Genomic DNA, 25,267 nt, shown 5'->3' on the forward strand with positions numbered 1-25,267 from the left:
GTGTTTGCACGTGGGTGCAGCCGCATTTGTGTCTGTGTGCGGTATCCATCTGTCTGTCCAGAGATGAAGGCTGTCAGCATAGGGACTAATCCCACCATTAGCACCAGCAGCCTTAACGACAGAGACATTATTGCTCTGTTTGTGAAGGAGAACACAGAGTGAGATAGAGGGGATGAGGAAGAAAAACACATGAGCAAAGAATCCACAGACAGTGTCAAACAAAAGAAAGAAAAGGAAAGATTACTGTGAAGTTTTTTTAAAGAATTTTATAGACAATAAATGTATTAAATTATTTGGTTTAAAAAAGGATCAAAGTATGTAGAGTATGCTGGATCAGTGAGATCAAGGGTCAAGTTGACCTAGATTTACATGCAACTCTAATCTTGACCTGGCGACAGGAAGCTGCCACAGTAAAATTGAAGGTGCCTGCAAGAGATCTCCTGACTCCTGAGACTCTGAGACCTTTCAGCTCTCCCCTCGCTCTATCAGACTGATAAGCTCGCACACATGTTCAGAAACAGAGCACTGTCACACAGCCACACACATTAAACGGACAAAGGCGTGCTTGCTTCGTTCACACATGCACGCACGCAGACAGGCAGGCAGGCAGGCAGGCGTACACTCAGAGGCGACAGCCGAGTGGAGTCAGCTGGAGAGGCAAAGACACTTTGGCCTTTCAACAGCCAGGATCACTGGACAGGTCAGGACCACACACACTGGCGCGCAAGCAATCACACACAGATGCGGATTTGTCCTAGTGGTAACTGATTTCCATCCAAACCTAGTGCTTGCACAATCCTGACCCGTTTCAAGGACACTTTCTTTGTTGTACGAGGTATGAATCCACCAGTAAAGGCTGACATTCACGACTCTTATTTACAAGTTACAAAATTCAGCAATGTCACGTACATAAAGAAAGCTATGATGTATATAATAAGCAAAGAAAGTGAGAAACAGAGATTCTGGCTTCATCCAATTGTCATGAGGAGACAGCAGCGGCGAGAATTTCATGGTTTGATTTAGGAGTTGAAGCTGTATCACGAATGCTTTTGTAAATAATTCAGCATATTTCAAAGAACTGATCGACCCAGAGCAGCGTTTAGCTGCGTGTTGGAGGTAAAATAATATTTCACTATTTCCATATAATTGTATACTGAGTACCAGTGGATGTTTTAGATTAGATTAGATGAGCTACACTGCACTTGTTGGTATACTGTAGTATGAAAACTGACAATACTTTTACTCAGCTGCATGCATGCATGCATGCACGCCAGTCAGACTTTTTACACACACTTCCAATAAAAACAGTCTATTTGTTTAATCTCTTTTATATTTTGATTCCTCAAAGGATTTTTGAAGCTAATAACTTGAAATGACTCGGCTGTGTGAAACTGGTCATCAAGTTATTGTAGGTTTGAAGGATACACAAGCCTTGACTGATGTGTTCATCATAAAAAAACAAAAACAAACCACTGAATATTTTCCATTTCATCCTGGGCTAAAAGTAATGTGGGTCACTTTTAACATGTACAAGTCTTGCCTGGTCTTCTTAAGATTATGAAGTTTCAACATTGCAGTTCAGTGAAAAGACAGAGAAAATGCACATGGAGTAAGGGTGTGGAGCAAGACTGTTGAAAGAGGGAAAGAAATAAAAAAAAGACACATCTAAGTATGTTTGCTGTGTCGCTTTCATGAAAAGCCTCAGCCCCATCTCTCACTCCTCTCTTTCTTCACCTTTTGTGTCGAGTCTTACAGGCTGACTAACAGATGTGGACCAAAGGTGAAGCCTTGAATCACAAACTCCAATGTATATATAGCTGTTTTAGTTCATACGCGCTCATTATACCAGGTGATTAAGCCTCAACGATAATAAAAACGTCAAAGAGGCTTTCGGCGTACAAAGCAAAACGTGCATGCAAAGTACTCCTTTCACTAGTTTGGCTTATTGTGAAAGAACTCAGCATTAATCAGCATATCCGTCCACTTTTGTGTAACCTCACTGTTTGCAGAGTGAACAAAATAAAAAATGCTCCCTGTAATCTCTCCTTTCAGTGTTCGAGAGAAATGGCCGACTGTGCTCACCCAGAGCACACACTGATTCCTGTAACTATTTTGTTTGATCGGTTACACCAAATCCCCTCATGGAAGGGTGTTTGCATCAAGATGTGTGAGTGTCTATACTGTGCGCAGGCTTCGGTTTGACAGATTGAGTGATCTCTGTGCGGGGATTTGGCAGGCCATGGTTACAGTTCCTCACTCATCACCTTGCAGTGTGTGAGTGTGTGTAACTCAATGCCTCTCATCCAGCTGGCTGCTCAAAGGATTAGAAACTCAACGATTCTCAATGAGAGCATGCTGAAGCTAGTTCTGCCTAAGTGTGTGAATATTTGTACATGTGGTAATTCCAAGCATCTATTAAAAGGACTAATCTAGCTAAGAAAATAACTAGAATCTGTACACCAATTCAAAGGGGAAAAAAGAAAAACGATTAAAGCCATTTCACCAAAAGAACTAAAAGTTGACTGATCATGTTGTAAAGAATGAATGTCAGAAGGACATTTTTATCTTTGATTGTACAGACAGGCACAAAATAAAGAAAAAAACCCTGAAAGCTTTATCATTACAGTGAGAGCATTTAGTGCCTTTGCTACACTGTGGGGAGTATTTTGCCGGCAACTTGAATGTAAAGTTGTTTTCAATGATCAGCTTTATCCATGATTTAACATTTCTGTCCTCTTTCAGGACAATAACACTCACAGAATCACGTGGAATCACTAGATTTTTAACCCATTTGAATATCTATGCAACATGTCAAGTGTGGCAGACCAAAAAGATGATTATCGTATTTTCCGCATTATAAGGCGCACTTAAAATCCTTTAATTTTCTCAAAAATCGACAGTGCGCCTTATAATAATAGTTAAAAACTGTCTAAATTCTTTCATCTTTAATATAATGGTCAGCGTTGCTGTTTTACCAGGTGTAACAATTAAGTTTAACATCCAGGCATCCATGAAAACAGAATTTATTAAATTTAGCAGAGTTAGAAGTTAGCAGGAAGTTAGCTCGCTAGTTTCCACCTAAACATGATATAGCATGTTCTGACTGAGAGATTTCTGAAAAAATTAAAATGTACAGCTCTGCTATCACTTCCAACATAAATGAAGACAGAAAACTAAACAGCAGTGACTTTTGTAGGGTTACTGAAGTTGGAATAGCTGATATATAATGATGTGCTACGTGATCGCTAGCGACACAGCTATGTTAGCATAACATAAACACAGTGAAGCTGGAGGATGAATGCTAACTTTTTTCCACTCGATAAAAGTTAACTCGAGGGTTCCCAATGGTTAGGGACAAATCCAATCGCATGGCAGGATGCTGTAAACAGACCAAACGTCAGTCGGGAGAACAACTGAGATAATCCATCCACAATACGAGGTTAGTCATTAATATACTGCAACAACATGGGAATAGAGCAGCTGCGAGAGAATTGAACATTAAGGAATCAATGGTACGGAAGTGGAGGAAGCAAGAAGAATGAGTTGAGTAAAGTTTGACTTATCGGACTGTTGTGTTTCGATTAATGTGTCTTATAATCCAGTGCGCTTTATGGGAAAAATACGGTAATAGTAGGGATATTGTATTGATTGAGGCTCTAAAACAATGGTCTTACATCAGATTGTGATAGAGGTTTCAAGATGATTGTTTGTGACCTGACCTGGGACAAAGTTAAAGCTACAACTCACATTGTAACTGAAACTATAGCCTGTTAGAGTTATCAAAATACTAGAATTTCAAACTTACCGAAATGCAGTGTAAAAAAACCACAGGGGGAAAAATCTTTTTTCTAAAGATTAGAACAATACAAACTTTGCCAACTTAATAACACATGGCTAATATAGGAACTGCGAGGAACTGCTTATAGTTAAATGACTAACGTTAATGTGTGTGTCAGTCAGGCTAACGTTTATGAGTGTGTAATACTTTATTCTTTGCAAAGACTTGTTCAGTCTTGGGGTGCTGGTGTAACTCATTGGGTTGAACAGTCAAACCATATGCCTAAAGGCTTCTGCAGAGTCCACCCTGTGCCATTTCCTGCATGTCCATGCTTCCTCCCTTCTTTCCTTACTACTCTAGTCTCCTGTCACGAAAAAAGGCTAAAAAGCCCCTAAATTAATCTAAATAAAGTTGTCCAGTGTTGTGAATGTCAAATACTTCAGCTGCTAGTGAGAAGAGGTGCTGCGTGAAGTGTGTCCACTAGACGAGGCAAAGATTGCACTGGTGGTATTGATACTGATACAAATGAGTAATTTGATAGTAATTTTTAGTATCTGAGAATCGATTTTTTCGACAACCCTACTACGCCCTACATCTACTTATCATCCAGTAGGAATGTAGCATGTAATGATGCTGAGTGTTGGGAATGGAAATTCCTGGAAATATTAGGATCCTGTGGTTTTTCTTCCCTTTGAGATTAAGGGCGGGCGATATTGTTTCACATTGTTCCTCTTTTCGATATGTTGATAATTAAGTGGTTCTGGTATTGTGAAATTAGTTGACCTAATAATCTAGCTTTTTACGACAAGCTACACTCGTATGCCTTTCTAAGTATCAAGCAAACACATTCACCCACCTGCACACACGCACTCTTTGGGAATTTGCCAAAAAGAAGGAGCAAGGAATCAAACCACTGACCAGAATCACAATCCAGATCAAGAGTTGTGATTGTGCCAGAAAAAAAAGTCATGATCTTTTGGCCAATCACCTACCAACACTTGGTTGAGATCATAATACAATTTAAAAAAATATACCAACAAAAACTCGTCTTGATTAAATAAAGATGTGATTGGATGCAAAAGTTAATTTTGTATGACAAAATGTTTGGACTGTATTTCTGTAACTGCCAAAAACGTGTCTTTTCTTGTAAATGTTTGAGTCAGACAGTACCACAGATCAGCACTATTTACCTTGCTGATTTCATATAGCATTACTGTAAATATGTATTGCCTGAAAGCCTGAGAACGACCATAAAACCTTACATTATGGACATACGCATGAATCACAATGAGTTAATTACTCGAAAGCATTCATAGTATCACCTTCGTTTAAGATTTGATGAGTCTGAATTAATTGTGATTCTTAAAACTGGCATTTCTAACTGAGCCAGTGGTATACAATTCGTTGATAGTAAAACAATAAACAAGAGAAATTGCTTTTGAAACACATCAACGGTCAACCCTAACCCCAAACTAACCCTAAACTCATATAAACATGTCTTCATGGACACAAGAGGCCAGTCAGTACAATGGCATATACACAGGGTCACCATACACCCTTACATACCCAAACACAAATGTTGCGCAGATGTGCATGACTGCTGCATGAGAATAAATGGTGCACTGGCTAAACTGGCAGCACAGGGAGTTTGAGTCTTAACCATGACCTCATCTGTTTAGAGTGAATCGGATGAAGGGAGGGATGGAGGGATCAGCAGGCAGGATATAGAGGGGGGTATGGAAATTGCAGTTGGGGGTCATGGATACCAAGACAGCATATGTACACGTGTGTGCCTGTGAATGTTTGTATTTTAAAAATGTGCAATGAGGCACCTCGGCGGCCTTGGCCCATTCAAAGGAGGAAAAGGCATGGATCGGTGGTCAGCCCAGCAGTGTGAACATCCACCTAAACATCCCCCACAATCTTTGTCAATTTTTTACCTTACCTAAAACCTTTCTGCAATTTTTTGTATGACTGTGACATTAAACAGAATTAAAAAAAAAAAAAACTCCCTACAAAACACTGTCAATCAGAGCAATGGAGAATGGTATTAGAGAGCACAACATGCAACATGCAGTGTCTGTGGATGCAACATGCAACTCTTTACTGGCACTGCATAATAAAGCAGAACTCAAACCAATGCTTCCCGCAACTAAACAATTTATTCATAATATTTTGTTCAAAAAACACTGCAAATAGGATCCTAAATTATTGTAGACACTGGAACAAGTGTTACGATAGTCGCAGTCATGCAGGACTAGAAACTGGAAACTAATAACCAGTTGCTAGGGAAAAATAGTTTATTCTTCCACCATTTGGGAAACGGTTGCTAGAGGTTGCTGGGAGTCGCTTGCAAATGGGTGCTATACCAGGTTGCCCACAATTTCAGACAATGACTGCAAACACTAGCCCCCTAGTTGCAGAGTGATAGTGAAACTGTGAAAAATATGATGGAAATGCAAGCTATTCACCTTCAAAGTAAAAATTTATCAATGTTGTGCCTTATCACTGCACACAAAACATTTTAAAAAGGTGCAACTTTTATTTTGAAGGTGAATGTTCTTTCCAGTTCAAGTCAGTCTCCAGACCCGTGTCACTGAGGCCTTTAGTGTAACCCTTTCATTAATTCAGTCTGATCTAATTCATGCTTGTATTTTCCATACATAGCAAATAAAGGTCCAAGAGATTTGGAGTAAATATGCTCAAAAACACACACACAAATACACACACACACCTTGATCTTTGGCTGGATGTGTCTGAGAGCATCAGCGGTACCCATGTCGCCATCTTCCTGGATAGAAACCACATCCAGTTTCATCTTCACATCCTTTATTTTAAGGTCTGTGCTCATCATCTTCTGGACCTCTTTGGTAGTGATCACTATCACCTCTGAAAACACAGTTCACAAAAGTATCCCTTTGATTATCTTACCTTCATAAAAAAGGAGACAAGCCACATCAGATGCTTACATGGCTATAATATGTTGTGAGCTTCAAATAAGCCACTTTTCTGTTTTTTATAAAGTTGGTAGGAACAGTACTAGACCACTTTACGAATCTAAAATGTTGTAGAATCCGTCTAGTTTAATTAGCCTTGTCTGCATTAAATGGTTTACACCAGGCATTGGCTCACTCTAGCTGTGTCAGCCTAGTAAAACCTAATTGCACAGATTTGGCTAGGAAAATGCACACTGTAAACTGCTGGCCACACAGAATGATTATGTATAGAAAGCAACTTTTATTTAACCTAGCGCAGGCTTTTGTAATGAACAGCATGTTGCCAAAAATAAATAAATAAATACTTTATAAGGTCAGGCTTTCTGAGCCCCACTGCATGCTGCTGCACAAGAGTCAGAAAACTTGACTATAAAAAAATAGTCAGGAAATGCACACCTGACATGCTAACAATGTGTTGACAAGCTGATGGAAGTACAACTAAAACAGACCAGAACAAAATCTGACTCAATATAAAATATTTTTAATGCTGTTAACTGAGGATTTCAGTGCCAAACAAAAGCAAAACTTTCACTGATCTTAAAGAGAATAAAGCATCACAACTGGCTTTGCTTTTACATATTTAGAGTTTGAAAAGCATAACACATTTTAAAGTAACTTTTTGTTTCTTTTAGGTATTTTGAATGTTTTAACAATGGTGAAAAACATCTAACCAGTTTTAACTTCCCAGAATTTAGAGTCCAAGTAGTTGGTCAACAACTACTTGTGTAGGATAGATCTTGCTTAAAGTCTAGCATTGCATTTTATTGCTTATCCCCCAAAACAGATAATTTATTAAACACACAGCTATAGTTTGCACTTCCCTGGATTCTGCCTGACTTTAACAGTTCAAATGATGAACCAGCAATGAAAGAAATACAATTTTTTAAGTCACAGTTGACATGATTATAATCATAAAACCATTTTTGTGACCTCCTCTGACATTCTCTCTTCATTATGTCACTGCAAAAATAACTATCTCCCTTTAAGAGTGCTCACAGTTTTTACATCAGTTTTTGTATCTGTAATTTAATCCTGACAGTACTAACATTAAAAAAAGGAGTCCCCAGTTATAATAGGAGGTGAAACTATTTTTCTTATAGGTCTGAGTTTCCACTTTTTGTTCCAGACTTTCCAAGTGGGCCACATAAACTTACTGGCAGGATTTTTGCTTCTTTACATTTTATGTGGAAAGCAAGAATGACTTAGCCCCAACTTTAAGACTTCTCCCCCGCTACCACTTACACAAAGCTTACATGCAACAAATACAGTTAATGTGAGCTGTACGCAACAATATAAGACCTGATTTTATAACTTGAGATGACCTATAAAGCAACAAATATTTTCACATATTATGGACACCTAGACCTATGAATAATATTTTTAATATTCAGTATCAGCTGAAATAATAGCTGAACCAAGAGATAAAGAAGCATTATATTTATTGCTAGCTCTCACCTTCAAATCCCACCTTCTCCAGAAGGTTAAGGGGATACCACATAAGGGGCTTGTTGCCAACAGGCAGCATAGCTTTGGGGGTGTTGTATGTCAGATCAGTCATACGAGAACCCCCACCCGCCGCCATCAGCACCGCTTGAAGCTCCATGTCTGCTGTAGATGGCTAAGAGAGGAGGGGACATTGTAACTGAAAACGTATAACATACAGTACAGACCACAGGTGTAGACTTAGTGCTTCAACAAATTAATACAGCACTAGAATACTGTCTATAATATATGTGTATAACACTCTGTACATTAAAGCACAAAGTGTAAATTATGTTCATATTAACAACAATGTGAGTTACTAAATGTAAATGTACACCATGGGTAAATGGGCTATTGTACATCAGTTCAATATAGTTCATGCACAAGAACACAAACAGATCCTTGTTAAAGAAGTAAATGTCTTTTTATTACTTTAATTATTAGTTTTTAAATGCATTTATTCCTACATTTTTGTTCATTTTAAGTAAAATGTGTAAAATGTACACAAATAACATACTGATGATGCTGTGTGCCTCAGCTATATACTCCAGTCAGTCTTCCAAGTGACACTCCCTCTGCTCTAGCCTGTTTACCTTATTCAAAAAGTCTTAGCTCACACCAGCAAAGATTGCAAATTGATATTTTCTGGGCTCCAACAGAAACTAATGGCTTCATCACCCCTTCTGTCTTTTTAAACTGCCCATAGGATGTCATTCATTCAAATGACTTAAACCCTGATATGTTCAATGGATACCTGGTTTTACTGGAGGACTATGATTTAAAGTATGAATACATCCATCCATTTCTCTTCCACTTCCACTGAAGCCTATCCCAGCCGTCACAGGACATAACGCAGGGTAAACCTTGGACAGACGGCCAGTCTAACAGAAGGCTAACACAGAGACGATCAATAATGCTCACATTCACACCTACAGTCAATTTACAAACACCAATTAAGCTAACCCCATGAATATCTTCAGACTGTAGGAGGAACACAGTAAACATGAAAACTCCACACAGAAAGGCCCCAGCTGGCTAGCATACAGGAAGCTAATGACAGAAGGTTAGCAGTTTAGAGGCATTCCACACCTGCTTCAGATGTTTAGTAGTTTGTAAAATTGCAATCTGTGGTCAAGTGAATTGACACAACTGACAAGCTCTCTATGATTCATTTACTCTCAAGCCCAGTGCTCGCAAAATCACTAGCCCGACGTCCCGGGGCTAGCGAATTTTCCAGTCGGGCTACCAAAATCTATCTCAGTCCTGCCCGTCGGGCTATCATAGGAAGGAAAAATATATGTCAATGCTTTTGCATTCTTTCGGAAATGTAGCTGGATAATTACGTCATTGGCATCGGGGAGCCACTGTCAATATGTGACATATTGAAATCGCGTTTGAATTTGCGCTTGTTTTTTGCTTTCACTTTGCGATCCCGCGAACTGTGTATAGAGAGCGGCAGTACTGATTGGTGAGTGACGATTAATTGCGCACCAATTCCTCTGACATCGTCTTATCACTCATTAGCTTACTATTCAAACCTGACAAGTGAAATCTCCCACAGCAAGCTTAAACATGTGAGAGGTTGATTGCGCAGAGAATCGCTGACCGTTATGCGAGTGCGTGTGTAAAAGCAGCAGGATATATATTTTAGCTCTGCTGAGCCAAACAAGACAAGTCAGGGTGAAGAAGGGGCAGCCAAAGAAAAGCCTACCACAAAACGGAAAAGTTATGACAAATCAGACTATGAGGGAAAAAGAAAGTGCAGCTTTACGGTTTCATGGACAAAAGAATTTCTGTGGCTGGAATATGACAAGCTAAATAACCAGGGGTGCACATAAGTGGTCCGCAGGTGCGCATTCGCTGTCAAAAAAAAAATAAAAATAAATATATATGCGCACCAGATAAGAAGTTGCAACGCGCACCTCCAGATTTTCTGGAGGAGGACAGACATTTGTTTAGAACTCCTAAAGATGTCGAAGAAGCAAGCTCCTTTAAGCAATTACTTTGGTGTTCCTCCACCTCCAAAGAAATGTCAGGAGGAGTCCGAACCGCAAAAGAAGCGCGTATTCTCGGAAAAGTGGTTGCAGGAGGTGAGCTGGCTTCAAACAAATGATGAACACACAGAGATGTGGTGCAGAATATGCCGTGAAAATCCCACTCTAGCGGACAAAAACAGTGCCTTTTATATGTACGCAAACGCGCGTTGCAACTTCTTATCTGGTGCGCGTCTTTTATTTTGACAACAAATGCGCACCTGCGGACCACTTATGTGCACCCCTGTAAATAACAATGTTCTGCCGGGTGTGTTGTTGGTTTTCCCTCGATTTCTGAGTCGACAAGCGCCTTTGTTACTGGGACCAGTAATTTTAAGAAAGACCCCCATTAGAACCCATGAGAAATGCAAGAAATGCAATATTGCTCAGTCTGCAATATCTTTCCCAGAACAAACACCAATTGCAAAGAACATACTAAAAATAAACCTGAAAAATCTGTTTAGAACAGCGTACTATGTTGCAAAGAGTGAACTACCATTGGCAAAATTTAGCAGTCTTTGCAAACTTCCAAAAAAAAATGTCCTAGATCTTGGTTTCACTTATCTCTTACCCGTGACTTCAGTGGAAATTCCAAATTCAGGACCTGTCACAGACTGATTCATGTTCTACACAGTTCTTACAAGTGCATAGAAATTTCTGTTCAATTAGAACCAAGTATTTGAGTTGATGATTGTAATTTTTATACAATGTTTAATTTGTGTTTCAACAATGTTTTGATTAATGTTTTGTTTCCGTTACAATATTATACTTTAATGTATAATATTGTAACGGAAACAAAACAGGAAACAAACCATCAATCAAAAAAAAATTGCTCTCTTTTTTAATCGGGCTACTTAAATTTATTTTGGGCTACCACAAACTGAAGAGTCCCTGCCCGAAGGGCTACCAGGGATTTTGAAATTTTGCGAGCCCTGAAGCCTGTGTGACTGAACAGTGATGCTAGACGGACTTCATTTTACAAAGTTAGGACATTAATGTTAAGGATCAGTGCACTCCTACTCAAAAGACTGAAACTGTGAATTCCCTAAAATACTAGTATCATCATCATGATCATCAAGAACTGTATTTTTCTGTCTTTCATGGTATTGGCTTGATGTACTGTGTCACTAATGAGGTCTCGGTGCTGATGGATGAGCACAGGAGTCAGGCTTCTAACATTTCTGAATGTCATGATCATGCTGGCAACTAGGGCAGTGCCACATTAAAACAACCACAAAAATACCAGTGTAACTTTTACACAATATAAAAATGTCTTATCGCAAGGTTCTTGCCTTAGCAACACCATGCATTTACATTCCCTAGTGCACACGACAATGAGACAAGACTAGGCATCTCTGAGAGTGAGAGCCATTGACGGTTTATTATAAACGAAAACCATACTTTGCAAAATATCCTAGTTCCCACTAAAAGCGAAAACAACAAACATATTTCAGCACTTGGAGCAAATACACATTGCCACAGATTGTACAGATTGTACAACCAGACTATAAAGTAGAAGATACAGTGCAAATGTAAACAAACGGCTCCACCGAGGACCACTAGCTGTTCTCTAAATGCCAGGGAGAACAAACAGTGGATGGAAATTACATATGTGGTTACATGGTGGAATAAGCAGGACATTAAGCAGCTGGTTAAAAGGCTGGTGACCCAACATACAACATCCCAGAATGTAATGCTATGTAATCACTACTTCACTATCGTGCTGGTACCCGAATAGATTCACACTTCAATAAGTCACACTTCAATCAGCATTATTGTTGAGTCTTTACCTTAAAATATAAAGCACCTTGAGGCAACTGTTGCTGTGATTTGGCACTATATAAATAAAATTGAACTGAATTTAAATTAGTGTTTCATCAATGGAAAAAAAGGATGGAAATACACTTTATTTACAGTGATGCTTATGCCTGCAAGCTGCAAGCATCAATAAAACCTTGTTCAGAATTCTTTTCTATATAATCAGTAATACTGTTATTGCAAGTTTCATTAAAATACTGTGATATAATTTTGAAGTTATACCGCCCAGCCCTACTGCTTCATTCACCTTCATTCCAAGAGCATGCACAGCTTAATACCTGTTGATTGGACTCCCAATGTCTTTTTTTCCCCAAGCATTCAGTGGTATCCACCTTCAACGCCATGATACCAGTGCATCACCAACAAGTTTGCACAACTGTGCTTCATTGTATGTAAACAAGGATGCCTGTGCTTTATTGTAACGTATGGCACCTATGGTTGCCATTATGCACCACAATGAGCGAGAATGTGCTGAAAATAAGGAAAAAGAGGAGGAATCTGCATATTGTGTTTATCATGATGAAATATGACATCTAAAATCGCGCAGTTATTTGACTCCTACAGTCATAGCTTTCTTAGTCTCAGTACAGCATGTGCTTCACACAGCGCCTGCTCTAAATAACAGAGTGTACGAGTGTACGGAATGTTATATTTGCCGGGTTAGGTGTGCTGCACACACACTCGCAACAGACGGCTCAATCCAGGTCCGCTTTCACATATCTTTTATATCTACCATGTCATCGCTGTAGTAACCACTAGCGCCAAACTGGCATGTGTGCTCAGGACATACCCTGTTGACCGAGTGCACACCCATCCTTTAAAAATCAGTTTGAATTAAGAATTAATTCAAAGCCGAAGCAGTGAGATATAAAACTTTACCTACCTGTCAGAATCCCTCCGAGCTGTTCGGCTGCCTCGAAATGACAGCGGTGCAAGACGCATGTAACTTACTTGCCGTCAGTGTTGTTAGCACTCGGCTAAGGACTAGCAGCGAGCAGTAAACGATGCCGCTTTTTCAGAGATAGATTACAACCAACCGGACACGTTTCTGAAAACCGACATGTAACTTAAATACAAGTAAATAACAGATATTTGATTTCTCGCTAAATAATTTAACAGTAATTACGCAAAAGACGCTAAGCAACTAGCATTTTAATGATGACACCTGCGTGCCTTTAGTGAAATGCGTCCGTGCGGGAAACTACTTCCTCTGTAATATGGTTCCGATCAGAGAATAGGAGAAAAACTAGACCATGATTTGTCATAGACTGAAGTTTTTTACAGACAAGAGGAAAAGGAGGAATGGGTATGGTTGAGAAGAACAGATCTGTTTAAGAAGAAAAAAAAAACTTCACTCTGCTAGGGTATAATATCATCATGCTGGCAAGCTAAACTATGATTTATACTAAATTAATTTTCCGAGTGATGATGATGATAATTGTTTTACATTATTAAAGAGATAAAGAAGATTCTTTTTTTTAAAGCTGTGGTACCAGGAATTACAAATGTTCACACATAGTAAAAATGTGAGCAGATTAGCGGCCAGAAGCCAAACAGCTACTCCTTTAGACTTAAAGCTTAGAAAAATCCCAATTCACAGAGCTGAGACGTAACAGCAAATTGAGCTCGGGGAATGTGGCTCTGGTTTTGTTTGCTCTGGCCAGGAGATGAGCTTGACTGCTCGTTACTGCCTGCTCAAAGCCAGGCAAGCACGAGAAGGGAGGGAAGAAGGAGAGAAAAAGAAAACAACAAAGAGACGAAGAGGCCTGACTGCCTGTTGTTGCCCAAACACCATAATGCCGAAACTATTGAATGCAATTTCTCCACCGTGAATGGTGATTGCTGAAAAAGTGGGTGTCCAGCTGCATTTGCTGTCTGTGATTTTTCATTGTCTTGGCTGAGTATTGCTAAACATCAGTTGAGGTCTAAGTCAGATAAGCAGCGCAGAAGAGCCATGTAGACAAATAACAAAAGAACAAACTCTAAAATCAAACAATCCCATATGCTATTTATCTTATAAAAGCATACTTTAACTGACATATGATCATTTCTGTTTATCATCTTCTGAAGCCTGCAAGGTGTTGTCAGTATGCAGGTGGCATCTTTGTCAGTTCATACAAAGGAATCTAGGAAAACAATAATAAAAAGGCCACAGTAAAAGTCAAATAAAGACCACAAAGATTACTTAACTTAGCTGGTTAACCACAGGGAGCTGAAGTGTGTGAGACATTAGAGAACTTGGCTAGTTACAAGAAAAGCTCAAACAGCAAGATAGCAAACATGTCTAAAAGGATATCAAAGTTGTTTTTTGTTTGTTTGTTTGTTCTTGTAATAATAATAATAAACGGGGTTAGTACAGAAGTTTTTTGTGTGATGTCATCTGCACAATACTTGAGTTTTCCTCTATAGTGGATGTGATATCCTTGTGATGGTGTTGTTCTTGAGTCATAATAATGTTGTGTTGTAAAAACTTTGGAATGTGGTGGGAAAACAAAAAAGTGTTTGTTTACATAAACTCTCTTCTGGAATAAATGGTAAGTGTTTTAGTTTTTAATAGCAATAGATAACTTCTTGGCTAATGCTAACTGATTGCTCAGACAATGTGATTGGCCAGTTGATGAGATGTGCATGTGTTTTATGCTAAGTTACGTATTACTTAAAAATTTAATTAAGTACAAAGATCTTACATGGCTCAGCTTCTCTCCTCCTCCCCTCAGACATCAATGTTTCTTGCTTATCCTTTCCATACTTCTACATTCATATTCATTTTTCTTTATATTATTGCTTTTCAAGGTTATTAAAGATCTCAATAACTGTCATTTTAATCTCTCTATTTTTAATGCAGCTTTGACCGACTATAGAAAAAAAGGAAGCTTTTCAGCAAACTCTGGTTTGCTTGCAGAAAGGTTTCTAATAGGCTTTGTCATCATATACTGCCCTAAGGATATCCTTCCATACACATAGAGAAAATGCTATTGAACAATCTCTCTCTTCATTTAGCATGTTCATTGTAAGGAGGAGCCCTACAGAGACACACTGTAGGGCTTCTTTGATATATGTGGGGAAAACGGGGGAGAAGAAAACAGAATTGAAAAATGAGGCAAAGAGGAATCACATGTAAATTAAAAAATTCCCCGAGCGTATGTATTTTACATATTTTCAAAATACGCTTTATTTGTCAGAAATGAAGACATCCGACTGAGCGGTTAGAGGAAGACAAAATGAAAAAAGGTCCAAAACAGAATGCCACAACTCCGAGACAGAACCAGATGGGGATATGCATGCAAACAGACATGGAGACAGTCGTGCAGGTCTAATCGTTGAGTGACTTGAAATGGAGCCCTAAGATTTCCTCTGATTTCCTCTCCCTCCTTGGCTCTGTTGCAGCATCTTGTAAATCATTCTCAGTTCACTGAAACAAGCCAGTTGGATTAGCTTGGTTTAGATCATAAACATTTGTAGCACAGACCACCCAGCGAGAGAACAGAGCCAAGGCGAGAGTCTGTGTGAGTGTACATGCATGGGTGTGTTTGTGTGTGTGTTTGAAGCCTCCCTCTGAGTTTAGAGGTGGGTACTGCAGAACATACAAAGTCACACATGCGCACACACACAAACGCACACACACACACGCACACACGCACACACATACTTATACTGTGGTTTGTGTTTGCTCCACTTCCAGGGCCAGTGCTCTGTGGGGCCCTTACCACTGCTATGGAAACTAAAACCGGCACGTTCGCCCAGTCAGTGTCAGAGATGAACGCACATGCTCGCAGTTCAAAGATTAAGATGTCTCACTGTGGCAGCGATGCAGAAACTGTTTTACATTCCTTCGGTGATGTGATTAGTTTTTTTCTACTAATTTACTGCGAATGCACTTTCGTTTATTGCATGCTAAAAACCTCCCTCTTGTTATGAAATACTTCACAAGATCCATTGTCACTGTTTTATTGGACTGAAACCCAGAATGCAAATTTGTTCATCATCAGCCTCAAAACCAGCTGTGAAATGTTATATGTCAAACAACTGTGATATAAAGTGTGTTTTTTGGGGACTCGCAAATAAATGTCATTTTTTTTCACCTGACATTCAACAGTCTGCGTCACTAGACCTTGAAATTCATTCCTTTTCACTTGAACACAGTTGGAGTAATTCTCTTCTTGTTTCTCTCTGCTTTCAGGAGGGATCTGAGAGCCAAGCTGGTGTCAGAACCAGGAAATATCTGGGTTGGGTTTTGAGAAGCCAGAGTGGGAAAAGCTGGACAACTCCCTGCTGCAGGGCGCTGGCACTTTTCTCTGTAAGATGCTGTTTGAGGGTCTCTATAACCCATCTGACTGTGCATGTTATCCATTTGCATCCCTCCCTGTTGAGCTACAATACTGGCAATTGTTGTCTATCGCTCTGCCACATTTTCCATTACGAGACTCCGTATTTACTCAATTATAAGACAATTCCTTTTTTCTGAAAATTAAATGTAAAATAGTTGTGGTCTTCATGAGTCTGAGGGTAAATGCTGGATCTTCGGTAACAGAGTATAGCAGCTGTTGAAAGTGAAATGATTATATTTTTAAAAAGCGTGCTGCAAACGCAAAGGCTGTCATTGTCAAGTTTGTAAAGGCCTTTCTCAATCGTCTCTGTGCGATAAAGGCTGTACAGGAAGGCTGTTTTGAAGATCTACTAAGGTGGTAACAAAGGAAGATTAATATAGACTTATACAGGAAAAGTGCTAATGGAAGAGGGAGGATTTTGCAAGAAGAAAGGAGAGAGTTTGCCCATATCATTTGAACTGCAGCTCGCTGTCTGCGTCTGTGTGTCTTTGCTTGGCCACATTCTGTCTGATGGACTTTCTGGGAGGTCTGTTAACCACACAGGGCAAACACGAACAGACACACATGCACACACACCTTTATATATACACTCTATAGCAATAAAAACAAAAGTATATGGAACATTTTGTACCTTTTGTTTAGAGATCATTCATTTCAAATCAATCTAATTGATACCTTTATATTGGGGATGAACACCAGATCATTACATTACACTGCTGAACTGTGTTATATATTATTTAAATGCAAAAACTTGAATTTTTATAGACTACAGTATTATAACCTAAGTTAACAAATCCTAAAGTTTTCAAATCCTAACTCTGTAACTAACTCTGTAACTATCTAACCCCTAAAAAGCAAAAGCATAAATGTACGAAATTAATAAATCGCTCTCCTTTTGGAACATTTTGTGGGTAAGCGATGACTCAGCTATGGATTTAACTCTTTTTATGTATAAACCTGTCCCATTTTATGGACAACACACCCAAAATGTTTGGTCATGTTTGATCTCTCTCGATCTGGTGGCCTTCCTGTTCAGCAGAAAAAAAAGCGGACATGCACACACACACACACACACACACACACACGTGCGCGCACACACATGTACGCATCACGCACTTGTAAAAATCTTCTTTTCAACTGAAATAAATGTTTATAGCATTCCAAACATTTTGTGTGTGAGACAGTATGTGTGGTCCTGTCTGCACCTAGCGTGTGGTTTGAGGTTAAGGTGTTTGTCTGCTGGTGTGTGAGCACGCCAGTGATGTGTGTGTGTGTGTGTGTGTGTGTGTGTGTGTGTGTGTGTGAGAGAGAGAGAGGATCAGAGAGATGTAGAAATGGAGAGCAAGAAACACTAGTGTTTGTGTTTGAAAATGGGAGCAAGGCAGAGAGAATTAAGGAAAAAAACACTGTCTGGGGTATTTTATTGTATCCATTAAATTACTGAATTCACTAAATTTACTAATTCACTAAATTGCTAATAAATTTAGCCTTTAAAAAGCTACAATATAAGAGAGATACACTTAGTACTGGCCAAGACTTAAACAATGTGAATGCTTGTAAAGCCTAGTATTGTAGCAATGTCATATACAGGGATCAAGTTGCAAATTGACAAAACCAGTCATACACAAGAGCAATAAAGAAATGCTTTAATGTGATTAGTTGAAGTTGCCCACAGTTTTGCATTCATAAGTCTCAAATATTTTTCTTTGTCTAAGAAAAAGCAAATCAAAATGAACTTTAACAGGTTAAATGTTTAGCCTATAGGTTTAATGAGCATTTACCTTTTTTGTTAAATATGTCTCATGTCCTAAAAATAGCTGTCCTAGAACAGCACGGTGCGAAGACACTTCAATTCAGGTTCATTTATATAACATCAAATCACAGCAACAGTTACCTCAAGCCACTTTATACCACAGTGTAAAAACCCTATGATACTCTGGTGAAAGCCTCAACAATCAAGTGAGCTCCAACGTGCAAACACTTTGTAATGGTGGGAAAGAAAAACTCCCTTTTAACAGGAAGAAACCTCCAGCAGAATCAGGCTCAAGGAGGGGCGTCCATCTGCCGCGACCGAGAAAAAAGACCAAAGGAGACAGGGCAAAACACAAAATTTACAGACGTTGTGATTGAAGGTCTTGCACTATTTGGCCATTAAAAATATCCACCGTGTTCATAGTGACCCTCATGATAGTATACAAGAGGCCTGAGAATTATAGTCCATTGTAGGAAGTTTCAAGTCCCCACCATGGCCTTAATGGGGCCACCATATACTGTAAACAAAGGTGGACATTGCTTTTCCATCTGAAAAGTTAAGCAATGCAGAAGAGTGTTAAAGCTTTGCTTCGTTTCTTGTTACCAGTACTCATATGACTGAGGTGGCCGTAGCTCAGGTATAGTAGGTCGTGTACCAATCAAAAGGTTAGTCGATCAGTTCCTAGCGCTTCCTGTCCATGTGTTGAAGTATTCTTGGGCAAGCTACGATGCATTCGTAGGACTGTGTGTGTGTGTGTGAATGTTAGATAACAGTGTTAAAGTCCAGCTAAAAGCAGTGTGTGTAATTGGGTGATTGGGACTTGTAGTAGAAAGCCACTTTGAGTGCTCAAAAGTGAGTAGAATGGCCATATATAAGTACCAGTCCATATACATAAAGAAGTTGGAGTGTGTAGAAAACAAACTATCAGCTTAATTGATTTATAACCTTACTATAAGTTTTTTCTGATGAGATCTTGGTCTCCATAGGCTACTTTCAGCTCCTCCAATGTCAATACAGCACGTTTGATTTGGTAGAGTTTTATGCCTGATACCCTTCCTGACACAACCCCAAAGTGGGATTTGTGTCTCTGATTGGAACTGACCAGCAACCACTAACTATCTCCATAGGTAGTTTCTTAACCTCCTAAGACCCGAACTCTTCCACGACATGCATTTTTAATTTCTCTTTGATATTTGGGCATATTGGGGCCCGATGAATGTAAAAACAAAGAATTACCAGATTATTTTTTTTTAAGAAAAATGAGAGCCACAAATGAGGATATTCATTTAAAATTTTGATAGAACAGTAGCAGTATAATGTCCTCGTAAGTGGGTATCAGGCCCATGTAGAGCAAAATTGAGTATTTTGGTCTAAATAACCCAAAATGTGATGTCCACATATGTGGACGGCAGGTCCTAGGAGGTTAATAGAGAATGATGTTATTTTAACAAATGATGGTCATACTTCAATGTTCAGTAAAGTTGGGTGTGTTTTAGAGTGTGGCAACATTGTGACTGAAAAGTCACTACAGTAGGGGCACAAAGTTTCTAACCAAAATGGGAGTCCACAAACCAATGAGTGACATCACAGTGTCTGCGTCTTTTATATGTAAGTTATGGGATCCAGCCACTGAAGGAGAGACACACAGCTGGGGGTGATTAATTTTGCAGTGACGCTCATTTGGTTCACAACAACAGTCCCCTCAAGGTGCTTTGTATTGTAAGGTGAAGACCCTACAGTAATAAAGAGAAAACCCCAACAATCAGATCCTCTTTGAGCAAGCACCTGGCGACAGTGGGAAGGAAAAACTCCCTTCTATCAGGAAGAAATGTCCAGTAGACGAAGGCTCAGGGAGGGGCAGCCATGTGCCTTGACCAGCTGTGGCTAGAGACAGGACGAAAGACATGCTGTGGAAGACAGCCAGAAATGAATAATAACTAAAGAGTAAATGTGAAGAGGTGTATAAACACATAGTGAGTGAAAAAAGTGAGTGAAGAAGAAATACTCTGTGCATGATGGGAATCCCCCAGCAGCCAAGACCTAATGCAGCATAACTAAGGCAGGATTCAGGGTCACCTGATCCAGCCCTAACTATATGCTTTATTAAAAAGAAGAGTTTTAAGCCTAATCTTGAAAGTAGAGAGGGTGTCTGCCTCCCGAATCCAAACTGGGAGCTGGATTCACAGCAGAGGGGCCTGAAAGCTGAAGGCTCTGCCTGAGCCACAACTAAGTAAGCCTGCAGTCTGAGAGCAAAGTGCTCTATTGGGGTGACACGGCACTAGGGGGTCTTTAGGATAAGATGGGGCCTGATTATTTGAGATCTTGGATGTGAGGATTTTAAATTTGAATCTGGATTTAACACATAGTCAGTGAAGAGAAGCCAATATAGGAGAAATATGCTCTCTCTTTCATGTCCCCGTCAGTACTCTGCAGCATCTTAGATCAATTGAAGGCTTTTCAAAGAGTTTTTAGGACACCATGATAATAATGAATTACAATAGTCCAACCCAGAAGTAATAAATGCACGAATAAGTTTTTCAGCATCACTCTGAGACAGAATGTTTCTAATTTTGGAAATATTGCACAAATGCAAGAAAGCAGCCCTGCATATTTGTTTCATTTGCACACTGACGGGCATACCCTGCCAATGGATTCACAGCCTATGGACTGAAGAATGTGCAATGTGTGACCATTTTTACAGTCTCATTCTGTAAAACAGTAGTAATGCCATAATAGCACACCATGCCTCTCTGGCAGTTTACAAATGTCTGTTAACTCCCCAAACAACTGTTACGCCAGGCACTATAAAATACATGGAAACAGTTGTTTGCATTTAGAGACCATTATACAAGTAAATAGAGCAAAAAAACCCCAAAAAACATAGATGTGGGTATTTTCACACATACAAAGGACCACACACACAAATATCGCTGAAAGGGCAAATGAGTGCTGATATAAATGATATCACTGGTACCACTGGACACATCATTACCTATACTTGTTTTTATAGGTGACTAAATGAAGCCTTTGATGGTACGCTGTCTGGTTTTTGTGTTTTTCAACCCGATTTGCATCAAGTAACGCGGGAGCATGTTGGTATTCAGCTGTTTCCAGCACACTTAGTGTCCGTGCCAGTAAGGAACTGTAATCTTGAGTCTTTCCTCTTTTATGTGATGGTTATCTTTGGCTCTTTCTGTTTTTTAGCACTCTAGAAGCACGGCTTTATGTGTCTCTCAGAGTTTGATCCACCACTTGAGTTGGAGCAGAAATATCTGAAGAGCTTGTTTTCACAGTTCCTAGAGGATTAATCATAATTGTCATCCCTCTAGTGCCACCATGAAGTTGGTGTCATTACTTCTGAACTGTGAAATCCTTATTATCCATTTTAAATATAGAGATTTATGGAAGAGCTTCACTACATCCAGGATGTCTAAATATCTGTAGCACAAAATGTATTTTGCCAATAACAGTGCCAATTTATTTGTCCAGTGTGGACAAATAAATTGTAACTTTAAATGATTCACCTTATGTGTGTGCTCAAGGATAACTAGCTTTTTAAAAAAGTTTCTGCATGGATTAGCCCACACACAAGGCCATATAACTGTATGGGTGTATGTGCATGATACAGACAGTGGGAGACTGAAGGAGGAAGGAACAGCAATCCTGCAATTCTGCATGGGAGGCTGTGTATCATTTCAGGGGTTTCTGTATCAAAAAATAGTGCACATGCCTGCTCACGCATATGCACACACACACACACACACACACACACACACACACACACAGATAGGTAAAAGCATCTGCTCCAGATGTTTAGAGTATTTTGTTTCAGTGAAGGTATTGCAGCCTCACATCGGAGAGAAGATAAATCACAGTGCTGGACAGCAGCGAAGACACTTTTAGAGGTATTTCTAAACCCACCGCATTCACTTGGTTCCCATATGGCAATATTCACAGATGCCATTTGGAATGACACTCGCACACAGACAGCGGCAGTACACAAGGCCGATTATTTTCAACGCTACCCGTAAAACTTTACTTTCGGTTGTGAGGGAAAGTATGAAATGGAAATGTTGCACCAAATAAAGACTCTACTGCCATTTATAGACTCAAAATTACATTCCTATCACTCTGACGTGATGTAACGAAACAGATACGCTTCTGTGCATACTTAAGTGGATCAGACCGTCCAGCATCGCGAGGGACTCACCAAGAGCCAGTATTTTTCTTCCTCTGTTGGATAATAGTTTATGAGACACCAGCTGAGCAGCCTCAGACCTTCTCTGATGTGGGGAGGGATTCAAAATCACCACTGTGGTTTTGTGAATGACAGCCGTTTCCTGATCTTGACCCCTAATGTAGTTGTTTCCTCTCCACTCTTGATGTGCAGCCTTTATATTCAGTCGTGGTCTCATCAATCATGGGTTCAGATGTTTAGTCACACATAAACCCTTTCACACACAAATACACAATCCACGAACTGAGAGGACCTTACATTCATTTAGATTCATTTATAAATGTATATAATTTGTCCTGGCCTTAAAACTTGTTTTTCTCTTAATAAATTAACAATGTTTTTTTATATGGGGACTTTTTTTTGTATATCTTTTAATGGCAAATCCGCATATGTGACTATGGTGTTCACAACATGATTAAATGCTGGCACACAAATATATTCATAAATGTTTGTTTTAAATAATCAAGTTGTGATAGGCCTATACTAACTACCAGCAAGTGATCCAGTCTGTTAACAGAGATAGCCAGTTACATTTAGAGCTCATAACTGATCCTCAACTTATAAATTGTCAATTAAAAACAAAACAAAACATGTTATTGCTACATTTTCCCACAATGGTCTTGTATGGGTTGATTGCTCTATCATTCTCATTGAACTCACCGGATGCTTTTTATATAAACATCTTTCAGGGAAGATTATATTAACTAGAGAATGATTAAGTCTTTAGATCTCTTTTAAAACTGTGGACATAAAACTCTGCTGCAGGCTTTCTTCTTCCACTAGAGCCAGGGAATGACCACCATCTGTTGGTCGGAAGCATGTATTGCCATAAAAATAAAAAAAAGAACGTCACTGTGTTTGCACCAGACATGAAGGAAACTGGGACAACTTGATGGCCTTAAATTGTCACATTATGACTTTCTGTAATTTGCATAAGATTAAATGTTATAATAATATTACATTGGTCAATATAAAGTTAATTTTATCTTAATTCTAACCAGGCATTCCAACCAGCATCTTATCCATGAAACATGACAGCTGCTACCTTCTCAGACGAAGCAATGATGCATCTCCACCAGAAAGAAGAAAGCTTAATTCTAGATCAAGAACTGAGAGCATCAGTGTTTCCTGTTCATTCACAGCTGTCAATGTACTGAACTGACTCTAAACTCTAAACAAAACAAATTCAAAGAATTTCTTTTTTGGTGCATTACAAAATATAAGTCAATAAAATAAATTAAAATCTCCTCTGTTTAAAGCTGATTATAATCATTTTGCATCATAAATTTCCTCAAAGCATTTCATTCAGACTCAGGTTGAATTGATCTGCTGTACTTAAAAAAAAACCTGTTTGATTATTACAAGTGTGTTTTCTGCTCTGAGGGGGATTTTCTCTGGACATGATGTGACTGACCTTGTTGCTTTCAATCCATTCACAGTCATGCCTTGCTTCACTGGTGGATGTCACAGTGTCACCCACAGGGATGAGGGAGCTCATAGACACACACAAACACATGCGCATACACGCACGCACAAAGACGCACAGCACATCACAGCATCCTCACATCGATCCCTGGCAAAGCCAGAGCGATGCAACTGCTACTCCATTGTCAGACCCCTTAACTCCCTCCTTCCTGCTCCCACTCTTTCTCCTCGCCACCCCAGTCTCTACCCCAATCCCTGCTAGCAGGCCCCACTCTTTTCTCCTGGTTGCCATGGAGATGGCTAACAAAGCCATCACTTTTACCAATTTCCTCAGAGACAGGTGCTGGCACAATGACTGCTTCCTTGCCGACTGAAAGGGGAAGGGGCAAGAGGGGTCCATGGGAACTCCAGGCGGACACTCTGAGGGCTGTCCAAGTGTCCTCCTCCCCGGGCCCAACCGAGAAAAGAAGGCTAATTTGTTGTCCCTGTTTTCCCAGGGAGGGGGGATGCAGGAGAAAGGAGGAGTGGGGAGAGAGGCTGGGGGTGGAAGGAGGGCAAGTGGGTAAGAGAGAATGAGGCAGAGAGAGACAGAGAGTGTATATGCAAAGGGGTGTCCACCAGTTTTCAAAACAGACCGCCTAATATCAGTCTCCTCTCGCTTTCTCTTGCCAATGGGTGGAAAGGTCCTCCTTTCTCCCCTTGTTCCTTCATCTCCCCTCACTTCTCCTATTCTCCTGTTACAACTCTTTGGGCCCAGAAACAATGGCGAGTCATGGCATCATGACTGCAAGATGTTTCAATTTAGCTTTCAGCAAGCGTTCACTTCCTTCTTTGTGTGGTGCTCTGTGTGTGTCTGTATCTGGTTTTGAATGTTTAGTGCAATAAAGTTAGATATTTCCTTATTTTTTTTCTTCAACTTTGTGCAACTTTATTTGCAAATATCAGGTTCATCAAAAGCAATTTTTGCGCATTGCAGGATATTCTATCATTGTTTAGTTTTTTTGCAGACTTCATCTTTATCCATATGTAAAACGCAACTGATACTCTGGCTGAAGGTAATTATAAAACTGGAGGAAACTGTCAAGCTGCAGTTGATTTTCACATATGGTATCATTTAACCTCGATTGGATTTTAGCTTTGATACTGTGACACCTATTCTCAACAATTCTTCCTACCTTTAAGTTCTTGATATTTAGTACTACGAATACAGGGGTTACATCACACATTAGTCACTGATAAACTGCTGCAGTTGATTTGAAGTCATTGTTTACTGGTCTCTTCACAGCCTGGCTGACTCCTCTGAAAGAGGGGCTGTCTGTTGGAGCAGGCGCAAAGTATTTATTGCCCCTCTAAGAAGACAAGCCATAAGCTTTCAATTTAAGTGAGGTGTATGTTTGCGTGTACATGTGTGTCTGCT

The 25,267-nt window shown here is 39.6% G+C and overlaps 1 protein-coding gene across 1 annotated transcript in view; it reads right to left on the minus strand.

Annotated features, from left to right (window-relative positions):
* Nucleotides 1-13,298, minus strand: part of eif2b3 (eukaryotic translation initiation factor 2B, subunit 3 gamma) — a 34,609-nt gene extending 21,311 nt beyond the window's left edge. The window contains exons 1-3 of the mRNA XM_003438151.4: nucleotides 12,991-13,298; nucleotides 8,230-8,392; nucleotides 6,513-6,667 (exon numbers count right to left, since the gene is read on the minus strand). Of these exons, the coding sequence (XP_003438199.1) occupies nucleotides 6,513-6,667; nucleotides 8,230-8,377 (303 nt within the window). The 5' untranslated portion in view covers nucleotides 8,378-8,392; nucleotides 12,991-13,298. The remainder of the gene's footprint in view (nucleotides 1-6,512; nucleotides 6,668-8,229; nucleotides 8,393-12,990) is intronic.
* Nucleotides 13,299-25,267: the final 11,969 nt, after the last annotated feature.

The sequence above is a fragment of the Oreochromis niloticus genome, linkage group LG18 (genome assembly GCF_001858045.2).
Source record: "Oreochromis niloticus isolate F11D_XX linkage group LG18, O_niloticus_UMD_NMBU, whole genome shotgun sequence".
NCBI lineage: Eukaryota > Metazoa > Chordata > Actinopteri > Cichliformes > Cichlidae > Oreochromis > Oreochromis niloticus.